This window comes from Cucurbita pepo, chromosome LG20, assembly GCF_002806865.2.
Source record: "Cucurbita pepo subsp. pepo cultivar mu-cu-16 chromosome LG20, ASM280686v2, whole genome shotgun sequence".
Classification (NCBI taxonomy): domain Eukaryota; kingdom Viridiplantae; phylum Streptophyta; class Magnoliopsida; order Cucurbitales; family Cucurbitaceae; genus Cucurbita; species Cucurbita pepo.
In genome coordinates this window covers 2,378,689-2,398,589 of record NC_036657.1, presented here as the reverse complement: position 1 = coordinate 2,398,589, position 19,901 = coordinate 2,378,689, and the positions used below count along the sequence as shown (strand labels likewise).

The 19,901-nt window shown below is 39.5% G+C and overlaps 4 protein-coding genes across 7 annotated transcripts; 3 read left to right on the top strand and 1 right to left on the bottom strand.

Annotated features, from left to right (window-relative positions):
* The first annotated feature begins 2,168 nt into the window (after positions 1–2,168).
* Positions 2,169–4,585, top strand: LOC111783512 (caffeoylshikimate esterase-like). Its single transcript, XM_023664439.1, has 3 exons — positions 2,169–3,772; positions 4,241–4,400; positions 4,486–4,585. The coding sequence occupies exon 1, from the start codon at positions 2,379–2,381 to the stop codon at positions 3,411–3,413; it is 1,035 nt and encodes a 344-aa protein (XP_023520207.1). The 5' UTR covers positions 2,169–2,378; the 3' UTR covers positions 3,414–3,772; positions 4,241–4,400; positions 4,486–4,585.
* On the top strand, positions 3,681–7,397 carry LOC111783513 (protein GID8 homolog). Of its 4 annotated transcripts, none has more exons than XM_023664441.1 (8): positions 3,681–3,772; positions 3,991–4,001; positions 4,094–4,107; positions 4,241–4,400; positions 4,486–4,592; positions 6,144–6,275; positions 6,376–6,532; positions 7,055–7,397. In XM_023664441.1, exons 3-8 carry the CDS (start codon positions 4,105–4,107, stop codon positions 7,174–7,176), a joined length of 681 nt encoding a protein of 226 aa, XP_023520209.1. In that variant the 5' UTR covers positions 3,681–3,772; positions 3,991–4,001; positions 4,094–4,104; the 3' UTR covers positions 7,177–7,397. The 4 variants fall into 4 exon arrangements, with proteins under 4 accessions (XP_023520209.1, XP_023520211.1, XP_023520210.1 ...); XM_023664442.1 differs by lacking the exon at positions 3,681–3,772 and adding an exon at positions 3,791–3,907; XM_023664440.1 differs by lacking the exon at positions 3,681–3,772 and adding an exon at positions 3,824–3,854.
* A 7,351-nt stretch (positions 7,398–14,748) lies between these two features.
* LOC111782932 lies at positions 14,749–17,904 on the top strand. The gene is made up of 2 exons (XM_023663783.1): positions 14,749–15,498; positions 17,395–17,904. The coding sequence occupies exons 1-2, from the start codon at positions 15,184–15,186 to the stop codon at positions 17,575–17,577; spliced, it is 498 nt and encodes a 165-aa protein (XP_023519551.1). The 5' UTR covers positions 14,749–15,183; the 3' UTR covers positions 17,578–17,904.
* Positions 17,905–18,909: 1,005 nt separating this feature from the next.
* Positions 18,910–19,749, bottom strand: LOC111783521. The gene has a single exon (XM_023664450.1). It carries the CDS (start codon positions 19,747–19,749, stop codon positions 18,910–18,912), a length of 840 nt encoding a protein of 279 aa, XP_023520218.1.
* Positions 19,750–19,901: the final 152 nt, after the last annotated feature.

Below are 19,901 nucleotides of genomic sequence, written 5' to 3'. Positions count from 1 at the left end.
TGGGGATTTGGAAACAACCCACTTCTCTATTTATACACCACATTTCTCCCTATACACTGATTTTAAAAATGACTCATCTCTGACACGTGGAAATATTCAAAAGAAGAGAGAGAAGATCTCCACGTGGCAAAAGACCTCGACACACCGAGCTGCGAATCGAGACATATAATTAGCTCGGACACTATTTTATCCTCGATATTAACTTAGTCGATCACTTAAATTGTTTTTTTTAGATTAGTTTGAAAAGTTTAGTACAGAATTTTAAAGGAATTTTGCATAATCCACTAAGGAGTGATTGTTTTGAAAGGGAACAATTAGGGCATAATATTTGTAAACAATGTTTGACTGACCATTTGTCCCATTGAAAAGCCAGGAAGGAAAAGAGATACACGTGGCATTACATGGTTGGTTGAGGTGGAAAATATTATATATTAAAAAAAGGAGACGAGCCCAGATCTTGGTCATCATTACAAAGTGGAAAGATGGAATTTTGTGGCGAACCGATGATAATTAATAACCCATGAAATTGTGGGGAGGAAAAAAAAAAATGCTATTTATTTGATATAGTGACGAGGATTCCAACTTTATTTTTAGTTGAATAATGAGATGGAATTCATTTATGTATTTAAATAACATTAGGATTCCATTTTATTTCTTAATTGGGTATTAATTATATGGTCTTTTGGTGCTATATCATTTTAATATCTTCCTCAGTGATATAACATTATATTCCCCACTTCTTATAACTTGTATCTACAGAGCTTACAGAGCTTTTAATATTCAAAATTAGTGATCTTCCACTAAATTGTTTACCATAAATCTGGTCAAAATTAAAAGTTTTTATAATTCCCTTACTTTCTTGGGTGCCTAGCAATTCTTAGTTTATATAAAAGAATGAATGAACCAAGAATCGATGGGTTCCGAGCGCAATTTTAACAACCATTTCCTTTATGGGTTTATTTAATTGAGAATTTGTATGATAGTGGAAGTAGAATTGAAAGTTTGGCAAAGATTAAAGAGATGTTCTTTACCCTAACATTGATGAAGGAAAAGTTAGGCAGAGGGGGCTGGGTGGTGTGGCATAGTAGGCAACAGGGCAGGGGTTGGGTTGGGCACGCACACGCCGTTAATGGGCGACACTAATGCTTCAATATGAGTGGTTGTCTGACCGTTTTGGGGCAAAAGTATTGTAGTTTATGGACCCGTTAAAGTGGGGTCGTGTCTTTCTTTTTGCATAAAAGCTTAGTCCACCTTTCGAATTAAAGTCTCCTTACCCAACCAATACCATTAATTAATGTTTCGCTATCCATATGTTTTTCTTGTAAAGTAGATTCTCATAAATTGGGTAGTAAAGGTTAATTTTTTAAGTTAAATATTTTAACACAGTCTCCACAAAATAGATCTACATCAAACTTAATATTTACATACCCAAATGTCTGAAATTGTTTTAAGTTAACCGAACATTATTATTAGACACAAGGGTTAAGAATAACGTATCAAAGACAAGAAGTACATGTAAACAAAAGTTTGAAAGTCAAAAGTAGGTGTAACAAACTTTATATAATAAGTGATAAATAATAATGCAAAAGAATAGAACATATTCGAGTCTATCCTAAATGGATTGGGCATGGAAGTGGAAAAGCGACGAAGAAAATTTTGTTGACTAAAAAGTCATATGAAGACTAGTCGCCCACTTAGCTGAGCTGCCGTTGCCACTGCCAGCAATAGCATATGCAAAATGGATGGGCGTGGGGTGCGACTCTTTAGCAGTTAGCAGCACCAATGGTTGCCAAACCTGCCTTTTCTTCCACCTTTGGCCCACTTGGTTCTCATCTAAACCAATACTTTTCTACCCATTTGGATGTCTTTGTTCCACTAACATGGTTGATGAATCACTTTTGAGTTTCGACATCGTGCCAAAAAAGGCATACCTTTCCACGTGAGTGCTCTAACTCAATCGAGTGTTTAATAAAGCGTTTTCAATACCATTTCGTGAGATATTGTCCTTTTGGGCTTTTCCTTTCGAAATTACAATTTCAATGGTCAATCGATGTCGCCCTATTTTTATCGTGTCATTTTTTTCATCTTTTAATCTGTCCTCCACAAAATTTATTGGGTTAAAGTATCTTTTTTTTCTTTTTTTGTAACTTTTAAGTACTTGTACTTCAACTATTTAGACTTCTTCATCCATTGATGAATCTTTTTAGTAATCTTTTATTTGCATAGCCAATTCCAAAGTAGTTCTTTAAAATAATTTGTACTTGTTTGTTCATTACGTCACTGCACGGTCTATTCACGGCAGCTTAGGCTTGACTCGTGAACGGAGACTGACCCTGAAAACGGGGTGAGGCTAATCCGTTTCCTGTTCAAAGCCATCAATGGCGAACCTAGACCCAAATCCATTCGCAGAAATGAACGAACAAGAATCTGAACAGGGCCATGGCCATGGCCATGGCCGATCCTTCCTCAATTACTGGGGCAGCACCTCCGAGGAAGACTATTTCGCATCTCAACGAATCAAAGCCTCCAAATCCTTCTATACTTCACCTCGCGGCTTCAAGCTCTTCACTCGTTCATGGCTTCCTCTTCCTCCCACCCCTCCTCGAGCTCTCATCTTCATGGTCCATGGCTATGGCAACAACATCAGCTGGACTTTTCAAGCCACTTCCATCTTCCTCGCCCAGAAGGGTTTCGCTTGCTTTGCCCTTGACCTTGAAGGCCATGGTCGATCCCAAGGCCTCAAGGCCTTCGTTCCCAATGTCGACTCTGTCGTTCATGACTGTCTCTCCTTCTTCAATTTCCTCAAATTAGACCCCCAATTTCAGGGTCTACCCTCCTTCCTCTACGGCGAGTCAATGGGCGGCGCCATTTGCTTGCTGATTCATTTCGCCGATCCCAAAGGTTTTGATGGTGCGATTCTCGTCGCACCCATGTGCAAAATCTCCGATAACGTGAAACCCAATTGGCCGATTCCTCAATTTCTTACGGCGGTCGCGAAATTTTTGCCCACTTTAGCGATTGTTCCGACGGCAGATCTATTGGACAAATCCGTCAAGGTGGAGGAGAAGAAGATTGTGGCAGAGATGAATCCGATGAGGTATAGGGGAAAACCCAGATTGGGAACCGTCGTAGAGCTTCTTAGAGTAACAGAGCATTTGAGTCAAAGACTGAGGGATGTGACTCTGCCATTCATAGTCCTCCATGGAAATGCGGATGTTGTTACAGATCCGAATGTGAGCAAAACTTTATATGAAGAAGCGAAGAGCGAGGAGAAGACGATCAAGATTTATGAGGGAATGATGCATTCATTGTTGTATGGGGAAACTGATGAGAATGTTGAAATTGTTCGAAATGATATTCTTTCTTGGTTGAACGGAAGATGCCGGACAAGGGTAGATGGTGATCGGAATTAGTAACAAAATGTATACATTTCTGGGAATTTTTGTTGGTTTTGAGTATCAAATTATTTGTATAAAGGATGATAAAAGCTTTGACGAGTTCTTGGCTTGTGGTTACCATTTTAATCTGATCTACGTCAAAATTGGAAATAAAATGGTATATTACAAAAGAAAAAAAAAAGAAATTATTTTTTAATTCTCATAGGTGAGGATCCGAATAAGACCCGTAAGCCCAAGACCCAGATCCATTAACTCGAACATTTTCAACTCCCGACTGCCAGTGATGAGGGGTCGCCGGTACGCCATTAATTACTTCGATTGAAAGCATTGCGATCCATTGCGTGCAGCAAAGAATCTTGAGGTTCCTTATCAGAGTAAGTTATAACAATTTCTCGTTGGCTTCTCTGGAGAATGAGTTTGTCGGATTTATTGTATGTTTTCGGCTGTAAAATTAGGGTATAATTCCTTAATCATATTTGTTCTCTAACCTGAAATTGGGTGCTTCAGAGGTAGGATTTAGGATAATTCCTTTATCTTCTGTTTGTGATGGCGTCGGATTATGATTACAGTAATCCTTTTGTTTTTATCTCAGATTTCTTCTAGGTGAGTTTGTGGATTTGTTTGTGTATAAACAATAGATTTGAAGGCGGTGCACTAACGTCATTGTTGTGGATTGTGATTTCGACAATTTGCAGAGAACGGAGTGATGGTATACTGCATAATCAAACAACTGCCTTACTGATTCTAGTTTAGTGTTATTTTAAGGAGTTAGAGGTGTTTCAATCGAGATTCTATGTTCAGATAGGTTTATAGTCTGTTATGGCTTTATGTCACTTACGCAGGCCGCATGGAAGAAGGTTATTAGAAGGGAAGATTGGGAGAAGAAGCTTAACGACGTAAGGATTAGGAAAGAAGACATGAATGAATTGGTAATGAATTTCCTCGTCACTGAAGGTTATGTTGATGCAGCTGAGAAATTTCGGATCGAGTCTGGGGCTGAGCGTATCCATTAGTTAATTTAGTTCCTGCTAATTATGTGGTGTTCTGCGTATTTTTGCATTATTTGGTTCTCCTTATGAATATATAGCAGAAATAGATCTTGCAACCATTACAGATAGAATGGCTGTTAAGAAGGCAGTACAATGTGGTAATGTTGAGGATGCAATTGAGAAAGTGAATGATTTGAATCCTGAGGTTTGATTTCTGAACTAAAAACTTTGTTTGATTCTTAGGTTTTATGGGTATCATAATCTTAAGAAATAATAGTGAAATCAGATGTTGGGTCATTTTACTGCTGTTGGCTTCCCATGATGAATAGCTTCTTGAGTTGTATGATTATGCAACTGGGACTTTGAGTGCTGATTGACATGTTTTAGACCAGCTACCAATCAAAGTTCCTCACATAATTACTACCTTGCGTGCGTTTGGAATTTTCATATTCATTGAACCAAAATCTGGTGTGTACTTGGGATCTTAGACGATTAGTGTGAGATCCCACTTCGGTACGAGTCGAAGCCTTAAAGGGAAAGCCCAAAGAGGACAATATCTTCTAGCGGTGGGCTTGGACTGTTACAAATGGTATGAGAGACAGTCACCGGACGGTGCGTGGGCTTGAACTGTTACAAATGGTATGAGAGATAGTCACCGAACGGTGCGAGACACTGATCGGAGTAAGACTAGGCTCTCTCCATAGTAGATGCGGTCTAAAACCTTGATGAGAAGTATGGAAGAGAAAGTCCAAAGAGGACAATATCTACTAGCGGTTGTTAGCGGTGGGGTTGGGCTATTACAGTTAGCCATTTTACATCGACATGTGGTATATTGCTTGATGAGTTGATGACACAAATTTGCTTCATCTATTTGGAATTTTGATATTCATTGAACTAAAATCTGGTGTGTACTTTGGGATCTTAGATGGTTAGTGTGAGATCCCACATCGGTTAGGGAGGAGAACGAAACATTTTTTATAAGGGTGTGGAAACCTCTCCCTAGCAGACACTTTTTAAAAACCTTGAGGGGAAGCTCGAAAGGGAAAGCCCAAGGAGGACAATATTTGCTAGTAGTGGGGTTGGGCTGTTACAAATAATATAAGAGTCAATTACCGGACGGTCCAAGACACTAATCGGAGTAGGGCTAGACTCTCCCCATGGTTGACACGTTTTAGAACCTTGTGAGGAAACTGGAATGAAAATTGCTATTAGTGGGGTTGGGCTGTTACAAATGATATAAGAGTCAATCACCGGATGGTGCAAGACACTAATCGGAGTAGGGCTAGATTCTCTCCATGGTTGACCCGTTTTAGAACCTTGAGAGGAAACTGAAATGAAAAGTTTAAAGAGGACAATTTCTGGCCCGGTGGTTGTTAGTGGTGGGGTTGGAGGGTTAGAGTTAGTCATATGAGTGGATGACACAGAATTGATTCATCTATTTGGGAATTGCCAATGAGCCTTTTCTTTTCCCTCGTTTTTTCTGAGGGTGAGGGTGTGATTCCTCTCTCTTAAGTGATCTTTTGACTCTCATAGGTATCTATAGAATGGAGATTGGATTCCCAATCATCTTATTGAAGAATAATAACTTTTTGTAAGAGAAACAACTGACTAAATATCATTCATTGCTATCATGCCAGCTTTTCTGATCAAGTTTCATATGGTAACTGGAGAATAGTTGGAGATTGTTTGTTTAAAGTTCTTTCTCAGTTTATGTTGTTATGTTACCGAAGCACCTAAAACACACTCTCGCTTGCAGATATTGGATACAAATCCCCAATTGTTTTTTCATCTCCAACAGCAAAGGTTGATAGAACTAATTCGTAATGGAAAAGTAGAAGAAGCTCTTGAATTTGCACAGGAGGAGCTTGCACCAAGGGGAGAAGAAAATGTACTTTGACATTGGAATATCATATGAACACTAAAACTATTTATTCCCTTCCCCTTCGCCTGCTCTCCAAAATAACCCGTGTAGCGTGTACTTCTTTCAGCAAAGCTTCTTGGCAGAGCTGGAGAGAACAGTTGCTTTACTTGCGTTTGAAGATGTTTCGAACTGTCCCGTTCGAGACCTTCTGGACATCTCTCAGCGCCTGAAGACGGCAAATGAAGTCAATGCAGCCATCTTAACAAGTCAGAGTCATGAAAAAGGTTAACATCCTTGCCACCCCACCTTCTGCATTTGAATTACCTCGCTTTAAAATAATAGTCTTTTTCCTCCTTAAGACATGCTCTGCTAAATTTCTGCCTCGCCCAAAGACACATTGGCAATGAAAATTGAACCATAGTGAAGAGACAGGACAATATTTTTGCAACGATTCAGGCCCACCACCATTAACAGATATTGTCCTCTTTAGACTTTCCCTCGAGACTTGGCTTTCCCTCAAGGCTTTAAACTAGGTCTGCCAGGGGGAAGGTTTCCACACCCTTGTCCTCCCCAACACCCTTGTGTTTTGTTCTCCTCCCCCACACCCTTCTCCTCCCCAAGGAAGGGATATCACAATTTTGGAGAATTTTGGAGGGTGTAGGTGATTCGACTTAGACGTAACGAAGTTAAGAACAGTCATTTAATTTCAACTACATATTTAGTAGTTATGCTAACATATTATGAGTTGATAGTAGTTATGCTAACATATTATGAGTTGATAACGTTATCGTCTCGTTCTGCTGCAGATCCGAAACTGCCAAACTTGTTGAAGATGTTAATGTGGGCACAGGACCAACTCGATGAGAAAGCAGCTTATCCTCGCATAAATGATTTATCCACAGCTATGCTTGAAGATCCTCCCATTTGAGATATGTCATTCAAAAAATTACGTAGTCTCTGCCTATAAACGATGATTTAAATCTCTTTGAATTGATGAATTGATGAATTAGAAAAGGAAAGAAAGATACGGGTAGAACTACAACCAAAATCCTTTCCATTTAGGCAGTGAAATGAAAAGCAGGCCAAGCCGCCAGTGTAAAAACTACAATAATGAGAATTAAGGAAATAAATATGTTCAGTCATGACTCAGATTTCCCCCAAAGAACATAAGCCCGCATGGCGGAATTGTAAACATTGGCACAGTGCTGAAGTTCATATCTGGTGCGGCCATCGTCAAAATTAAGAGCATAGCTACTGGGATCATACTGAAACTTGAGTTTGAGTTGTCGGTTGCTTCCATTCTTGATAGCCTTCTTTAAAGCCGCCCTCACCCTCCAGAACAAATTCAAGCATTGCTTTTTACCGTACGCATTCATCCGCTCCAACCTTCTACCGCCCTCCAGTTTCATGGCGAGCCCACGACCTGTTCGATAAAAGTCCCCAAAGAATTACTATATCGGGTTGGAGTTTTGAAGAGAGCGCAAGGTTTGTTTGAAGGAAGAATTGAGAATTAAATATGAAAGGGGGTGGTGGTGGTGCACATTGGAAGACTCAAATTCTATGATTGAGGAGGGAGAGGTGGGAGAAAAGAGGGGATGGTTGGCGCAGAGGCAGTGGGCAGAGAGCCTCTCTCTCAAATGTCGTATCGCTATCAGAACTTGTTGCTGGGCCGATGCTGCTGCTGCTGCTGCTGGTATACAGCACCCGTTTGAAACGGTAACTCCCAAACCATTATAATAGGAAAACCATATCTCTTACTTCTTAACTAAGTACACCGATTCTTTAGACTTTAACTTTAATTTTTTTTTTCTTAGTTTTTTTTTTTTTTGGCTAAATTATAAAAAATATATTCTTACTTTCTAATTTTTCTGAATAAACACTTATTCTTTCCATAAAAGAAAAATTCAATTATATCTTAATCTTTTACAAAAACTTCATAAATATTCTTTATTTTTATTTTTATTTTTGCATTTTGACCAAACTTTACCATCTTTTTTTAGTAAAAAGTTGAGGTGACATCTTATTTGGATAAACTATAAACTTCCATCAATTTTACTGTTTTTTTTTTGTCCAGTTCATGGGTATTTTTCATTTTTTTTACTGCTTAAATATTTTAAAAAAAAAAAAAAAAAAAAAAAAAAAAAAAAAAANATGAAGATTTAAAATTTGAAATATTGCATCCTCTTTTATGTTATAATTTGGTTAGCATGTGTGCATTTATTAGGGAGATGGAAGACGAGTTGATATAAGGTATTAATAGTGGGTGCCAATATTCCCTTATGTATCATTGTAGAAATACGTGATATCCTCTTAAAATTTAAAAATCTTTGTCTATCATGTAAAGAGATAATATCTAGAGATTCATATTTAAGCTTTGTTACACTAATCATGTGTTTTAGAGAAGAATTGATTTGTACATGTAGCAGCTCAAGCCCATAGTTAGCAAGTATTGTCCGCTGTGACCCGTTACGTATTGTCATCAATCTCACGGATTTAAAACGCATCTACTAGGAAAAAGTTTCTACATATTTATAAGAAATGTTTCGTTCTCCTCTCCAACCAAAGTGGTGCCTATGGAAACCTCTTCCTAATAGACGAGTTTTAAAATCTTGAGGCTAACAACTATACGTAACATGTCAAAATGAACAATATCTACTGGCGGTGGGTTTGGATTGCTGCAAATTGTATCAGAACTAGACACCAAGTGGAGTGTCAACGGAGATGTTGAGTTTCCAAAGAGGGTAGATTGTGAGATACCACAGAGAGACTCTAACAAATCAGACAATATCTACGAACGGATAGATAAGTCTAGTGTGATGGTTGGTTGAAGAGAGGGACTATTGAAATTGCAACCCCAAAGTGAAGGACAACGTGAAATCTGACACTTATTGGGCCATGGGTCTTATGTCTTGTCTACAAGAAGTGGCCCGATTTGAAGGCCCATTAATGTCTACTGGACAGAGGACACCAAATGGACCATTTGTTCGGTTGTTTAACACACGAGTCAATGCTATATCTTTACAAAAATAATGATAATGGTTTGTTTTTCTAATTCAACATACTAACAAAATGATTATGAAACACACCCTAAATTATTTTAAAATTATACAACCTTAACGCCAAACTCAAACATAGCAATGAATTAAAGTTGATAAGAGCCAAAAACAAATGATTTGAAATGCATAGAATTATACTAAAAAATAAAAAAAAAAGAGAGAAAAAAAGAGGGGCCCTTTTCCATTATTACTTAATATCCATTTGGTAGTCACTTTGTGATGCAACCAACCAACGAAAGAGCATACCCGCATACACAAATTTGGACAGTTTTTGTGTGCTTTCACGTGGGCTGCCTCCTCTTTGTCCCCTCAAACCTCACACCTTTCCTTTAAATATTACCCCCATCTTCTCTACTCTTTACCCTCCTTTTTCCATCCAATTCTACATCACCTTATACATATTTTCAATTATCCGTTCTCGATGGATTAGGGTCAAATCGTTCAAGCAAGATCGTAACAAATAGTTTTTTTACCCTCCTTTTGGGGAGCCCAAAGCAAAGCTACGAGAGCTTATGCTCAAAGTGGACAATATCATACCATTATGGAGAGTCGTGTTCATCTAACAAACAAAATTTGATAACTGAGTCAAAATATAGTATTTATGCTCTCAGAAAAAGAAAATTAGTAGGACTATTCTTTTAGGTACTTTTTTTTTTGGGTGACTAATCATCATTTTGCATCTTTCTTGCCTCCTAATATTTTTGGTTTTGGAAAAAAATAACACCCACCTTTAAAATACTTTACCCCTTTTTGTTGTTAAATTATATTCATATCGAAAAACTATAGGTTATAATAAAAAGTGATTATACGTATAGTTTATAATAATGTTTAGATCATAAAGTTTTATCATTGAGCCAAACAAAGTGGCAACTCCAATTTCCCACCGCTCCTTTTCAAATATTCTAAGGAAAAGGAGAAACGTTAAAAACTAAGAAGGAAAATGGTCCTGTCTTGGTACGTAATAATATAATACATAAAGTTACATAAGGACCATATCTACGGTGGGCCAGCCAAAGGGGATTGGATGGGGCCCATGGAAGCCTTTTCGTACACTCAAAGTGAACTGCTGTAAGCCCATAGGAACAGGGCTGCTTCTTGTAGGGAGCCCAAATTCATAACAGCTAGGCCTTACGTGGGCCCATGCCATCAAAAGCAGCCGCACTGTCACTCACTCTCCCTGCGCCCAAACAAATATTAATACGAAAAGAAGCCAACCAAACCATAGCTATATCCGTTACCAAACACTCCCCAATCATTATTATCCATTTTATTTTTCATGAATATTAATTTTGAATGTGCGATTAAAAAAAATAAATTAAAATTTATTTTTTAACTGGAAATGACATTATTGTCTCACTCACCCCTCTTAATTTTGCATGGCCACTCAACGACAGGGAGGGACCAATGAGGAAAATTAAAATTGCAAGGTTTGATGTTTTTTATTTTGTACTCCAACACGCAATCACACGTGCGATGCTTCACTTCACACGCACGCGGGGGATTAGGGTTTGACCTGTGTGTCTTTTGACTGACTCAATGGTCAGGATTTGTTGTTTTTTGCACGGTGGGATCTGAAACGTTGATTTTCTTTTTTACACGAGGATCTCGAGGAAAGAACTGGATGCTCCACATATTCGGCTTCGGTCGGGAAAGCCCGACACCAATACGGTCCTTTTATGGACCCACCATTTCTTTTTTATTTATTTAATAACCACTTGTCCACGTGGCAGATTGTGAGTGGATAAATTCACAAAATGAGGCTTTCGGCCCGGGCACATGACCGGACGCATGTGGGTATGTGGGTCCAGTTAGATGGATTCGGTCATCAAACAAGCTGGGTCGGATCTAGTATTTTCTTTTTAAATTTAATTTAATTTTATTGGATCAATTAATTTGGTAGGCCTTGTGGAGAGGAGTGGCAGTTTATGTAATTTTGATTAGAAACAAAGGGGTAAATGGGAATTTGGAGTCGGTCCAACCCCTGGCGGGTGGGTTGGAACAACGAGCCCAGAAAAGGCAAAATGTTGGCCCATTTAGATCCAATGTGTTCATCTGTGGAGGATGTTGAGATATGATTCAAAGTATTCAAAATCAAGATATGATTTAGAGTAGTTAGATATGATTCAAATATTCAAACTAACAAGATTTTAGGAGATTGTTATTAGATTTGAGTTTATCTAGATTTCTATGATTTACTATTTCTGGTCCACTGTATTAGCTATAAATACGGGAATTGTGTAACCCTCTAAGCATCAAGTCAGTAGACATTAATAAAGCACTGCAGCTTCTATCTATTCTCATCTATTCCTATCTCTTTCACTATCCCTCTTTCCAACAATTTTGGTATCAGAGCCAAGTTCGTTCGACACGAGGGCGAGTGATTATTTTCTTTCACAAAACAAAAATGGCAGTAGCTGGTTTTTCTTCCTCTGCACCGTTGTTACCAATATTTAATGGTGAGAAATACGAGTGGTGGAGCATCAAGATGAAGACCTTGCTCAGATCGCAGGAGCTATGGGACTTGGTGGAGCACGGGTTTGCTGATGTATTAGAACCCACAATAGAAGAAAAGGAGAGACTAAGAGAAACCAAGAAAAACGATGCCAAGGCTCTATTCATTATTCAGCAAGCAGTTCATGAGACTATTTTTTCACGAATTGCAGCAGCAACCACATCAAAGCAGGCATGGTCAATTCTACAGAAGGAGTTTCTAGGAGACTCAAAGGTCATGACAGTGAAATTGCAATCTCTAAGACGTGATTTTGAAACTCTACTCATGACGAATGGCGAATCAATTGCTGATTTTTTGTCAAGATCAATGGCAATAGTCAGTCAGATGCGTACCTATGGAGAGAAAATTTCAAACGAAACAATTGTTGCAAAGGTGTTGAGAAGCTTGACTCCAAAGTTTGACCATGTGGTGGCCGCCATAGAAGAAGCTAAGGATCTATCCATACTCTCCGTTGATGAACTGATGGGCTCGCTTCAGGCTCATGAGGCAAGAATCAATAGAGCATCAGAAAGAAACGAAGAAAAGGCACTACAAGTGAAGGAGACAACCAATAACGAAAGAGAAAATATTCATTTAGCAGGTAGAAGTCGTGGAAGAGGAGGATTTCGCAACTTCCATGGTGGTCGTGATAACAGGTGGAGAAGTGATGGACAGAGACAATTCAATGAACAAAGGAATGTCATACAATGTTACCATTGTAGAAGGTATGGTCACACAAAATCTGATTGTTGGTATAAAAATCAACGAATGAATTTTGCAGCAGAGAATGAAGAAGAAGAAGAAAAGTTGTTTGTGGCGTGCATGGATACTAATCCGGAAAAAGGTAACTTATGGTTTGTTGATAGCGGATGCTCGAACCATATGACAGGCACCAAATCCTTATTCAAAGAGCTTGATGAGACGCAAAAGATTAAGGTGCAACTTGGAAATACAAAAGAGATGCAAGTTGAAGGAAAAGGTACAGTGAAAGTCGAAACCAGTCACGGTAAGATAAAACAATTAGATAATGTTCAATTTGTACCTGATTTAGGGTACAATTTATTGAGTGTTGGACAATTGATGACCAGAGGACACTCAGTTCTATTTGATGATAACACATGTGTCATCACAGATAAGAAATCAGGCCATAAAGTTGAAATTGCCATGACTTCAAATAAGATGTTTCCACTTGATGTTTCTAACATGGAGGATTTTGCTCTTACTGCTAGCATGAAAGATGATTCAACATTATGGCATCTCAGATATGGACATCTTCATATGAACGGCCTGAAAATACTCAGGGATAAAGGTATGGTTTTCGGATTACCAAGAATTGACTCAACTAATTTATGTGAAGGATGCATTTATGGCAAGCAGACTAGGAAGTCCTTTCCTGTTGGAAAAGCTAAAAGAGCTTCACATTATCTAGAACTAATTCATGCTGATTTATGTGGGCCAATGCAAACGAAGTCCTTGGGTGGAAGTATATACTTTTTACTATTCGTTGATGACTATAGTCGCATGAGCTGGGTTTACTTCCTACAACATAAGTCAGAAACTTTTCAGAAGTTCCAGATTTTTAAAGCTATGGTAGAGAACCAAAGTGGCTGTCACATTAAAGTTCTTCGCACAGACAGAGGTGGCGAGTTCATATCTAAAGATTTCAATCTCTTTTGTGAAGAAGAGGGCATCCAAAGGGAATTAACAGCTCCCTACACTCCAGAACAGAATGGAATCGCTGAACGAAAAAATCGAACTATTGTGGAGATGGCAAGAAGTATGTTACAAGCAAGGAGACTTCCAAACCAATTTTGGGCCGAAGCCGTAGCAACATCTGTTTATCTATTAAACATCTCACCAACAAAGGCGGTTATGAATCGAACTCCTTATGAAGCATGGCATGGAAGGAAACCATCTGTAAGTCATTTACGAATCTTTGGTTGTGTTGCTTATGCTTTGAAACATCCTCAAACTCGTCAAAAGCTTGATGAAAAATCTGAAAAATGCATTTTCATTGGCTATTGTACTCAATCAAAGGCATATAAACTATACAACCCCGTTAGTGAAAAGATTTTAGTTAGAAGGGATGTAATATTTAATGAAAACGTGAGTTGGGATTGGAGTAAAGAACAGGAGCAGCAAAAGATTACAGTTGAAGTTTCCCCAAATGAAGAGACAAGGGTCAACTCCAGTGCATCTCCCAGTGCATCCACTGCAACACAAAGTGTGTCAAATTCATCATCTTCAGAATCACTTAACAGCAATTCCTCTCTTGAAGAACTTTCAGATGAGACACCTCCAAGGAAGTATAAATCTTTAGCTGACATATATGCATCATGTCAATTTGCTCTTACTGTTTCAGACCCTATGAATTATGAAGAAGCAACTGAAGACGGGAAGAAAGCCATGACAGTAGAGATGCAGTCCTTTAAGAAAGATGAAACATGGGATATGGTTTACCTACCAAACGAAAAGTTTTATGGAGATTTACAAGAAGAGGTTTATGTAAGACCGCCAGAGGGATTCATAAAGGAAGACAAAGAAACAAAGGTATACAAGCTGAGACAGACAATGTACGGGTTAAAGCAGACATACTTACGAAGGTCTTGTCAGAAGAAAAGCTCTGTACTTACATCTGCAACTTTGAATCATGGGGGAGTGTTGAGATATGATTCAAAGTATTCAAAATCAAGATATGATTTAGAGTAGTTAGATATGATTCAAATATTCAAACTAACAAGATTTTAGGAGATTGTTATTAGATTTGAGTTTATCTAGATTTCTATGATTTACTATTTCTGGTCCACTGTATTAGCTATAAATACGGGAATTGTGTAACCCTCTAAGCATCAAGTCAGTAGACATTAATAAAGCACTGCAGCTTCTATCTATTCTCATCTATTCCTATCTCTTTCACTATCCCTCTTTCCAACAGAGGAACCATTCATTTATTAAATTATTGTTGTTTTTCTTATTTTCATGCTTTAATCATCTTCTCCGTATGAACGCGTACATACTTTACTACCCAGTAGCTTCGCTTTAGCAATGGCGATACTGTAAATTGGCGCAGTCAATTGGAATCTGAAACTTTCGGAAATTTCTGGGTTTAGCTAAGACAACCACTTCCAAAACGACGATTCTAATGGAATTTCTAATCCAAATTCCAAAACCCCCTTTTCACCTTCTGGTAAACTGTGGAATTTTGTTGTGATGGTAATGGTAGCCCACACCTTCAATCTCTCTCTCTCTCTCTTCTGTCGCTGTTCTCTCTCTCTATATTACGAGTTTGGTAGCTGCTTAAGTTTTTGATAACACCGAAAAACCCTGAAACTTTTCCCTCCAATTCTTCTTCTTCATAATTAAGCTGCCATGAGCTACGAATCCAGCTATGTCGGAACGGGGAAATTCGTCTGAAACTTTTGGGCATAATATGGGTGAAGAAGGTTATGGATGGTCCCCGACTGGGGCTCCTCTTGACGTCCAGAGAGAGGACCACTGGAGGCACTTCGACAACTCCGTCGATGCAGTCTCTTTTGGTTTTGTTGCCACTGCCATTCTCGTCTCAATGTTCTTGCTCATGGCTATCTTTGAAAGGTTTTTGCGACCCACTCCGACCGCTTTCTCTCACACCGGCCGTCGGACCCACCTTGACCCTGAGGCTCAGATGGGGTTCGCTGGAAAGCTTGGCCACTCATCACCCAAAGTGAGTTCGCCCAATTTGTCCCTCATCGGTTTCTATTTCGTTTTAGATTTTGCTGTTTATGTCTGAATTTTGTTATCTGGACTGTTGGATTCCCGGGATGAAAGCTGAAATGAATCGGGTTTAGATATCTGTTTTTCTTTTGATTCATAACATGCGAGTGTTTGGATATTCATAACTTAATTTTGACATGACTTTTCTTCTAAATTGCACTCTAAAGGGCACCTTGAACATCAAGATGAGCTCGTAGTTCTTGCCTTCTCCCTGAATTTTGCAGTATTTCCTATGAACACTGAGTTTTATCAGCCTTATCTTTCTTCAACTCCATAAGGGGGTGGGGGGGACAACCTAGTGGGCGTATAATTCGTTATTTACCTTTTAGAATTCTCTTCCATTTCAAAATAAGCAATCTCATTATCACAGGACGGTATCATCCTGTAATTATGGATACTAGGCAAGGACATGGTAGTTGTTCGTTTAATGGTCACTTCTTGTTTTGCCACTTTCGGCCAAGTGCTTCTGATGTTTTGCCCCACCAACTCACTCATCAAGTCAACCTCAATGCCTTCCATATCCCACATGGCCCTTGCCTCTGTCATGGCCATGGAGTCACTTTCCCCCCTTGTCTAGTTAGTATTCTCATACAATCAAATTGGTTAGACGAAGAATCGACTTTAGGATGATTTAAAAAAAAAAAAAAAAAAAAAAAAAAAACATCGTAAATACAAAGTTTAGCAGTGGAGCATTGCTGGCTGAAACCGTGTCAAGAATTTGTGACACATCTGTAATCTATGGCTGCACCTTGCAGCCTTCAAAGAAACATATGAGGCCTACCTAGTTGTCCTGTCTAATTACTCAAGAACAGGGCTGATTCTTGTATGTGCAAAGGTGTTGGGAATACTAACAAGGGCATACTTTTAATTACCTAGAGGTTGTTTGAGTTGAGTGGCTATAAATAGAGTGAGTTTAGGGATTTGGGAGGTACCTAGAATTTGGATCCCAGTTTTGGATTTAGTATCTCTACCATTTTCTTTTTTGGTTTTAGTAGTGATTTAACAGGAAATATAGTACTACTTCTAGTAATGGATTGATATATCTCAGTACAAATTTGTGCTTTCTTTAAGCTACAAAAACGGTAAGCACTAATGAGGGAAGAAGAGATATTCACCATAGATTGCTTCTTTAACTGGTCTATGATTGATTCCCTGTAATTGTGAGGTCCAACATCGATTGGAGAGGGAAACGACTGTGAAGCTCGAAGGGGGGTGGACACCTTGGCGGTGGGCCAGCAAGGATGCTGGGTCCCGAAGGGGGTGGATTGTGAGTTCACACATTGATTGGAGAGAGAACAAGTGCACTCTGGGTCCCGAAAGGGGGTCAATTGTGAGATTCAATATCGATTGGAGAGGGAAACGATTGTCAGCGAGGATGCTGGGCCTCGAAGGAGGGTGGATTGTGAGATCCCACATCGGTTGGAGAAGAGAACGAAACATTCCTTATAAGGGTGTGGAAATCTCTCCCTAGCAGACTCGTTTTAAAAATCTTGAGGGGAAGCCTGAGAGGGAAAACCCAAAGAGGACAATATTTGCTAGCGGTAGCTTGGGTCTTGTAAGATCTCAAGACTTGCTGGTTTCTCTCAAGGGTCGACCCTTATTGACAAAGTCATTGGCTGCTGCCCGTTTACAACGTGAGAAAAGTTATCCGTTTGTTTTGCAGTTCTGTTTGTCAAAATATATTGTGCTATTTCTTTATACTGGTGGCTGTCTTATGATATGTTGGACCTTGTCCTTTCCTCTTGAACTTGTCCTTTCATCTACAAGTAAGGAAGTTGATTACTGGTAAAATTCCAAAGGCATAACAATCTTCAGCCATCTACATTTTTGTTTTGTTTATATGCAGATGACTGTGTATTCCTGTGGAGTTTCAGTGCTAATGCCTGGAGATCATATTCCTACATATATTGCCCACCCGGCTCCCGTCCCGTGTCCCCCTGAACGCATTCCATGGCCACAACATCAACACAATGACATATCCCATGCCACAACCAGTTCCCATTTCACTGAAAACTCGAGTTCTTTATGAAATCGAACATACCGAGGATGCAAAAGAGTTCACTAGTTTTCGATTGATTCAAGCAAAACTGAGGCTGTTTTTCCCCCATTTCCAGAGGTTCTTATTCTGTATATACGCTCACAGCCCACCTTGCTTTACCTCATCTCTCTGCATTGCCTTCTTCAAGATAGCAAGTTTCACATTTTTATGCCTTCCGCAAGGTTAAGCTTTTATCTCTTTTTTGGCTCTGAAAATCTGGCTTGACGCCTCTGCAATCATATATACAAATTTCTCTTTGTGCAGGCGAACTTCACCTGTTGAGATATATATGAAATGCATGCTCGTTTCTTCTACATATACTCGTTTCTACTTGAATCAGTCATTGTTCTTGAAATTGTTTTTGTCTGCTACAACGATCAAGAGTTCAAAATAGCCTACAATAATTGATTCCCTTCCTTGTATCTTACAACCAGAGACAGAGAATCCAACAAGAAAAAGACAGCATATACCCACAATATAATATACAAACACAATATTACATGAAAATGCAGCAACATAGATCGCCCCGAACCGCCAATGGCTGCTTAAACAGGTTACCTGAACTTTCAACTGCAAAAGTCTCCATTTCTTCTGGTGGAGCTTCTCTAAATTCTCCAGCTTTGGACTGTTTCTGTTCTTTTTGTCGGCTAATACACGTAAAGCAAAAGTTGGACGAAATGATGAGAGAACTGTCATGTTGGTGATGGTGATCTGAATCTTAGATCAGTCTTCGTTTCAGAAATCATCATCTGCTGGGCTGACTCAAAATTACTTTTTCTTCTTCTTTCTTCCTTCCTTATTGTCTTAACAGGTGTAAAGGTCTGAACAATGAAGATCCGGACTGCTTGCACCATAAATACCATAGCTCATGACGTCGTTGCTTACCCATAAACACTAATTCTTTTAGAGTAAAATCAGTACTATTAAAGCTTTAGTTTCCATTTTCGTCTTCTTCCCAATGCGGTACCGTCCAGTTGGTTCCCTTGATTATAGGTACTCCTATTGTGTTCTAAGTCACACGAAAGGGAAAGTCTACTCATCCATTAGCAAGAACAGCTTGGTTGCTTTGAGGGAGAGGAAAATACGATCTTTGTACGCGTTGCAAAATATTTACTTTCACAGAAAACAGAGAGACCTCGCCGACCCAACTGTGCAAATACGGTCTATTTCCTAAATTGATCTTTATTATGTACAACTTACTACAATTTCCAGACCAAAAATAGGAATCACACCGTAGATGAACACAAACAAAAACAGAGTACAAGAAATTTGAATGGGCACTCGTCGGTCCGATGAACTGGGTCGTAATATGCGGCCGGAATTTCAGAGAAAGATGAAGCATTCCAATGAAACAAGTGGGTTATCGAGGGATTCGTTTGTTGTCCGCCATTTTCCTTCTATCGTCTCGTTCTGTGCATGAACCTCCCCTGTTTCTTTCCTGTAATAGTCTCCTCCGGTGGCTGCTTCTCTTCCCGGCGACATTCCAGACCGCCGGACAGATGGAATCCGGCCGGCGGTGGTTCTGGAGGCTTCGCCGTCGGTTCGAGTGGTGGCAGGGGATCTGGACCTTCGATATGAATTCTCAGTTCTGTTCTGAACGCGTTGCTCTGGCCTCAAACTTCGACTTGCGAGGAGTCCCTGCCCCATGTCTCTGTTCTGCACCAACTTCACAGTTCCAGCGCCGCTGTTAATCCGGCCGGGCGACTGATCGGGTTTTCTTGTTGGCGATTTACCCACCATTCTATCCCTCCTCTGAACCCAATCATCCGAGAGCGACGACCGGTTCTTGGGCAATTTCGCCGGAGATCTGCAAATCCTTTTACGTATCTCTTCGAAATCATCCAGCTTCTCTGTTACAGTCGTAGTAGACAGGGATTCGTTAAAGCTGCAAACGTCAGAAATCTCAGAAATTTCCTCAGTGGAATGAATGGGGATTCCCCCATTGAGGTTCCCAGAGGCAGATTCGTGGAGTTTTCTCCCCCCAATCGGTGGCGGCTTAGGTTTGGGAGTTTCAGAGAGAACCTCTTTGACAGACTCTTCTTCCAGTGGAGGGGGTGCTCTGTTTCCAATGTGATTGGATTTGGAATGGGAAAATGCAGATCCAGAATGGCGGGGCGGAGAGGATGAATTAGAAGTCCTGGAAGTACTGACACAGCAACCCATTTTGAAGAAGATGGGTTTGGAGGTTACAGAGATAGGGATTCAGGATGGGAGAAGACTCTGAATCATTGCAGGGTTTTGAGGAGGAAGAAGAAGGCTGGAAAGTAAAGGAGAACAAAAGAAGTAGAAAAGAGCAATTGGTTGGAAGAGACTGA

Bases quoted from the DNA above. Each gene is read 5' to 3' on its own strand.
- LOC111782932 (XM_023663783.1), top strand. From the start codon at position 15,184: ATGTCGGAACGGGGAAATTCGTCTGAAACTTTTGGGCATAATATGGGT. The intron at 15,499-17,394 runs GTGAGTTCGCCC...GTTTATATGCAG, and splicing joins TTGGCCACTCATCACCCAAA to ATGACTGTGTATTCCTGTGG.
- LOC111783521 (XM_023664450.1), bottom strand. From the start codon at position 19,749: ATGGGTTGCTGTGTCAGTACTTCCAGGACTTCTAATTCATCCTCTCCG.
- LOC111783513 (XM_023664440.1), top strand. From the start codon at position 3,832: ATGTTTTCGGCTGTAAAATTAGG. The intron at 4,593-6,143 runs GTTTGATTTCTG...TCTCGCTTGCAG, and splicing joins TGAATGATTTGAATCCTGAG to ATATTGGATACAAATCCCCA. The intron at 6,276-6,375 runs GTACTTTGACAT...TACTTCTTTCAG, and splicing joins CACCAAGGGGAGAAGAAAAT to CAAAGCTTCTTGGCAGAGCT.
- LOC111783512 (XM_023664439.1), top strand. From the start codon at position 2,379: ATGGCGAACCTAGACCCAAATCCATTCGCAGAAATGAACGAACAAGAA.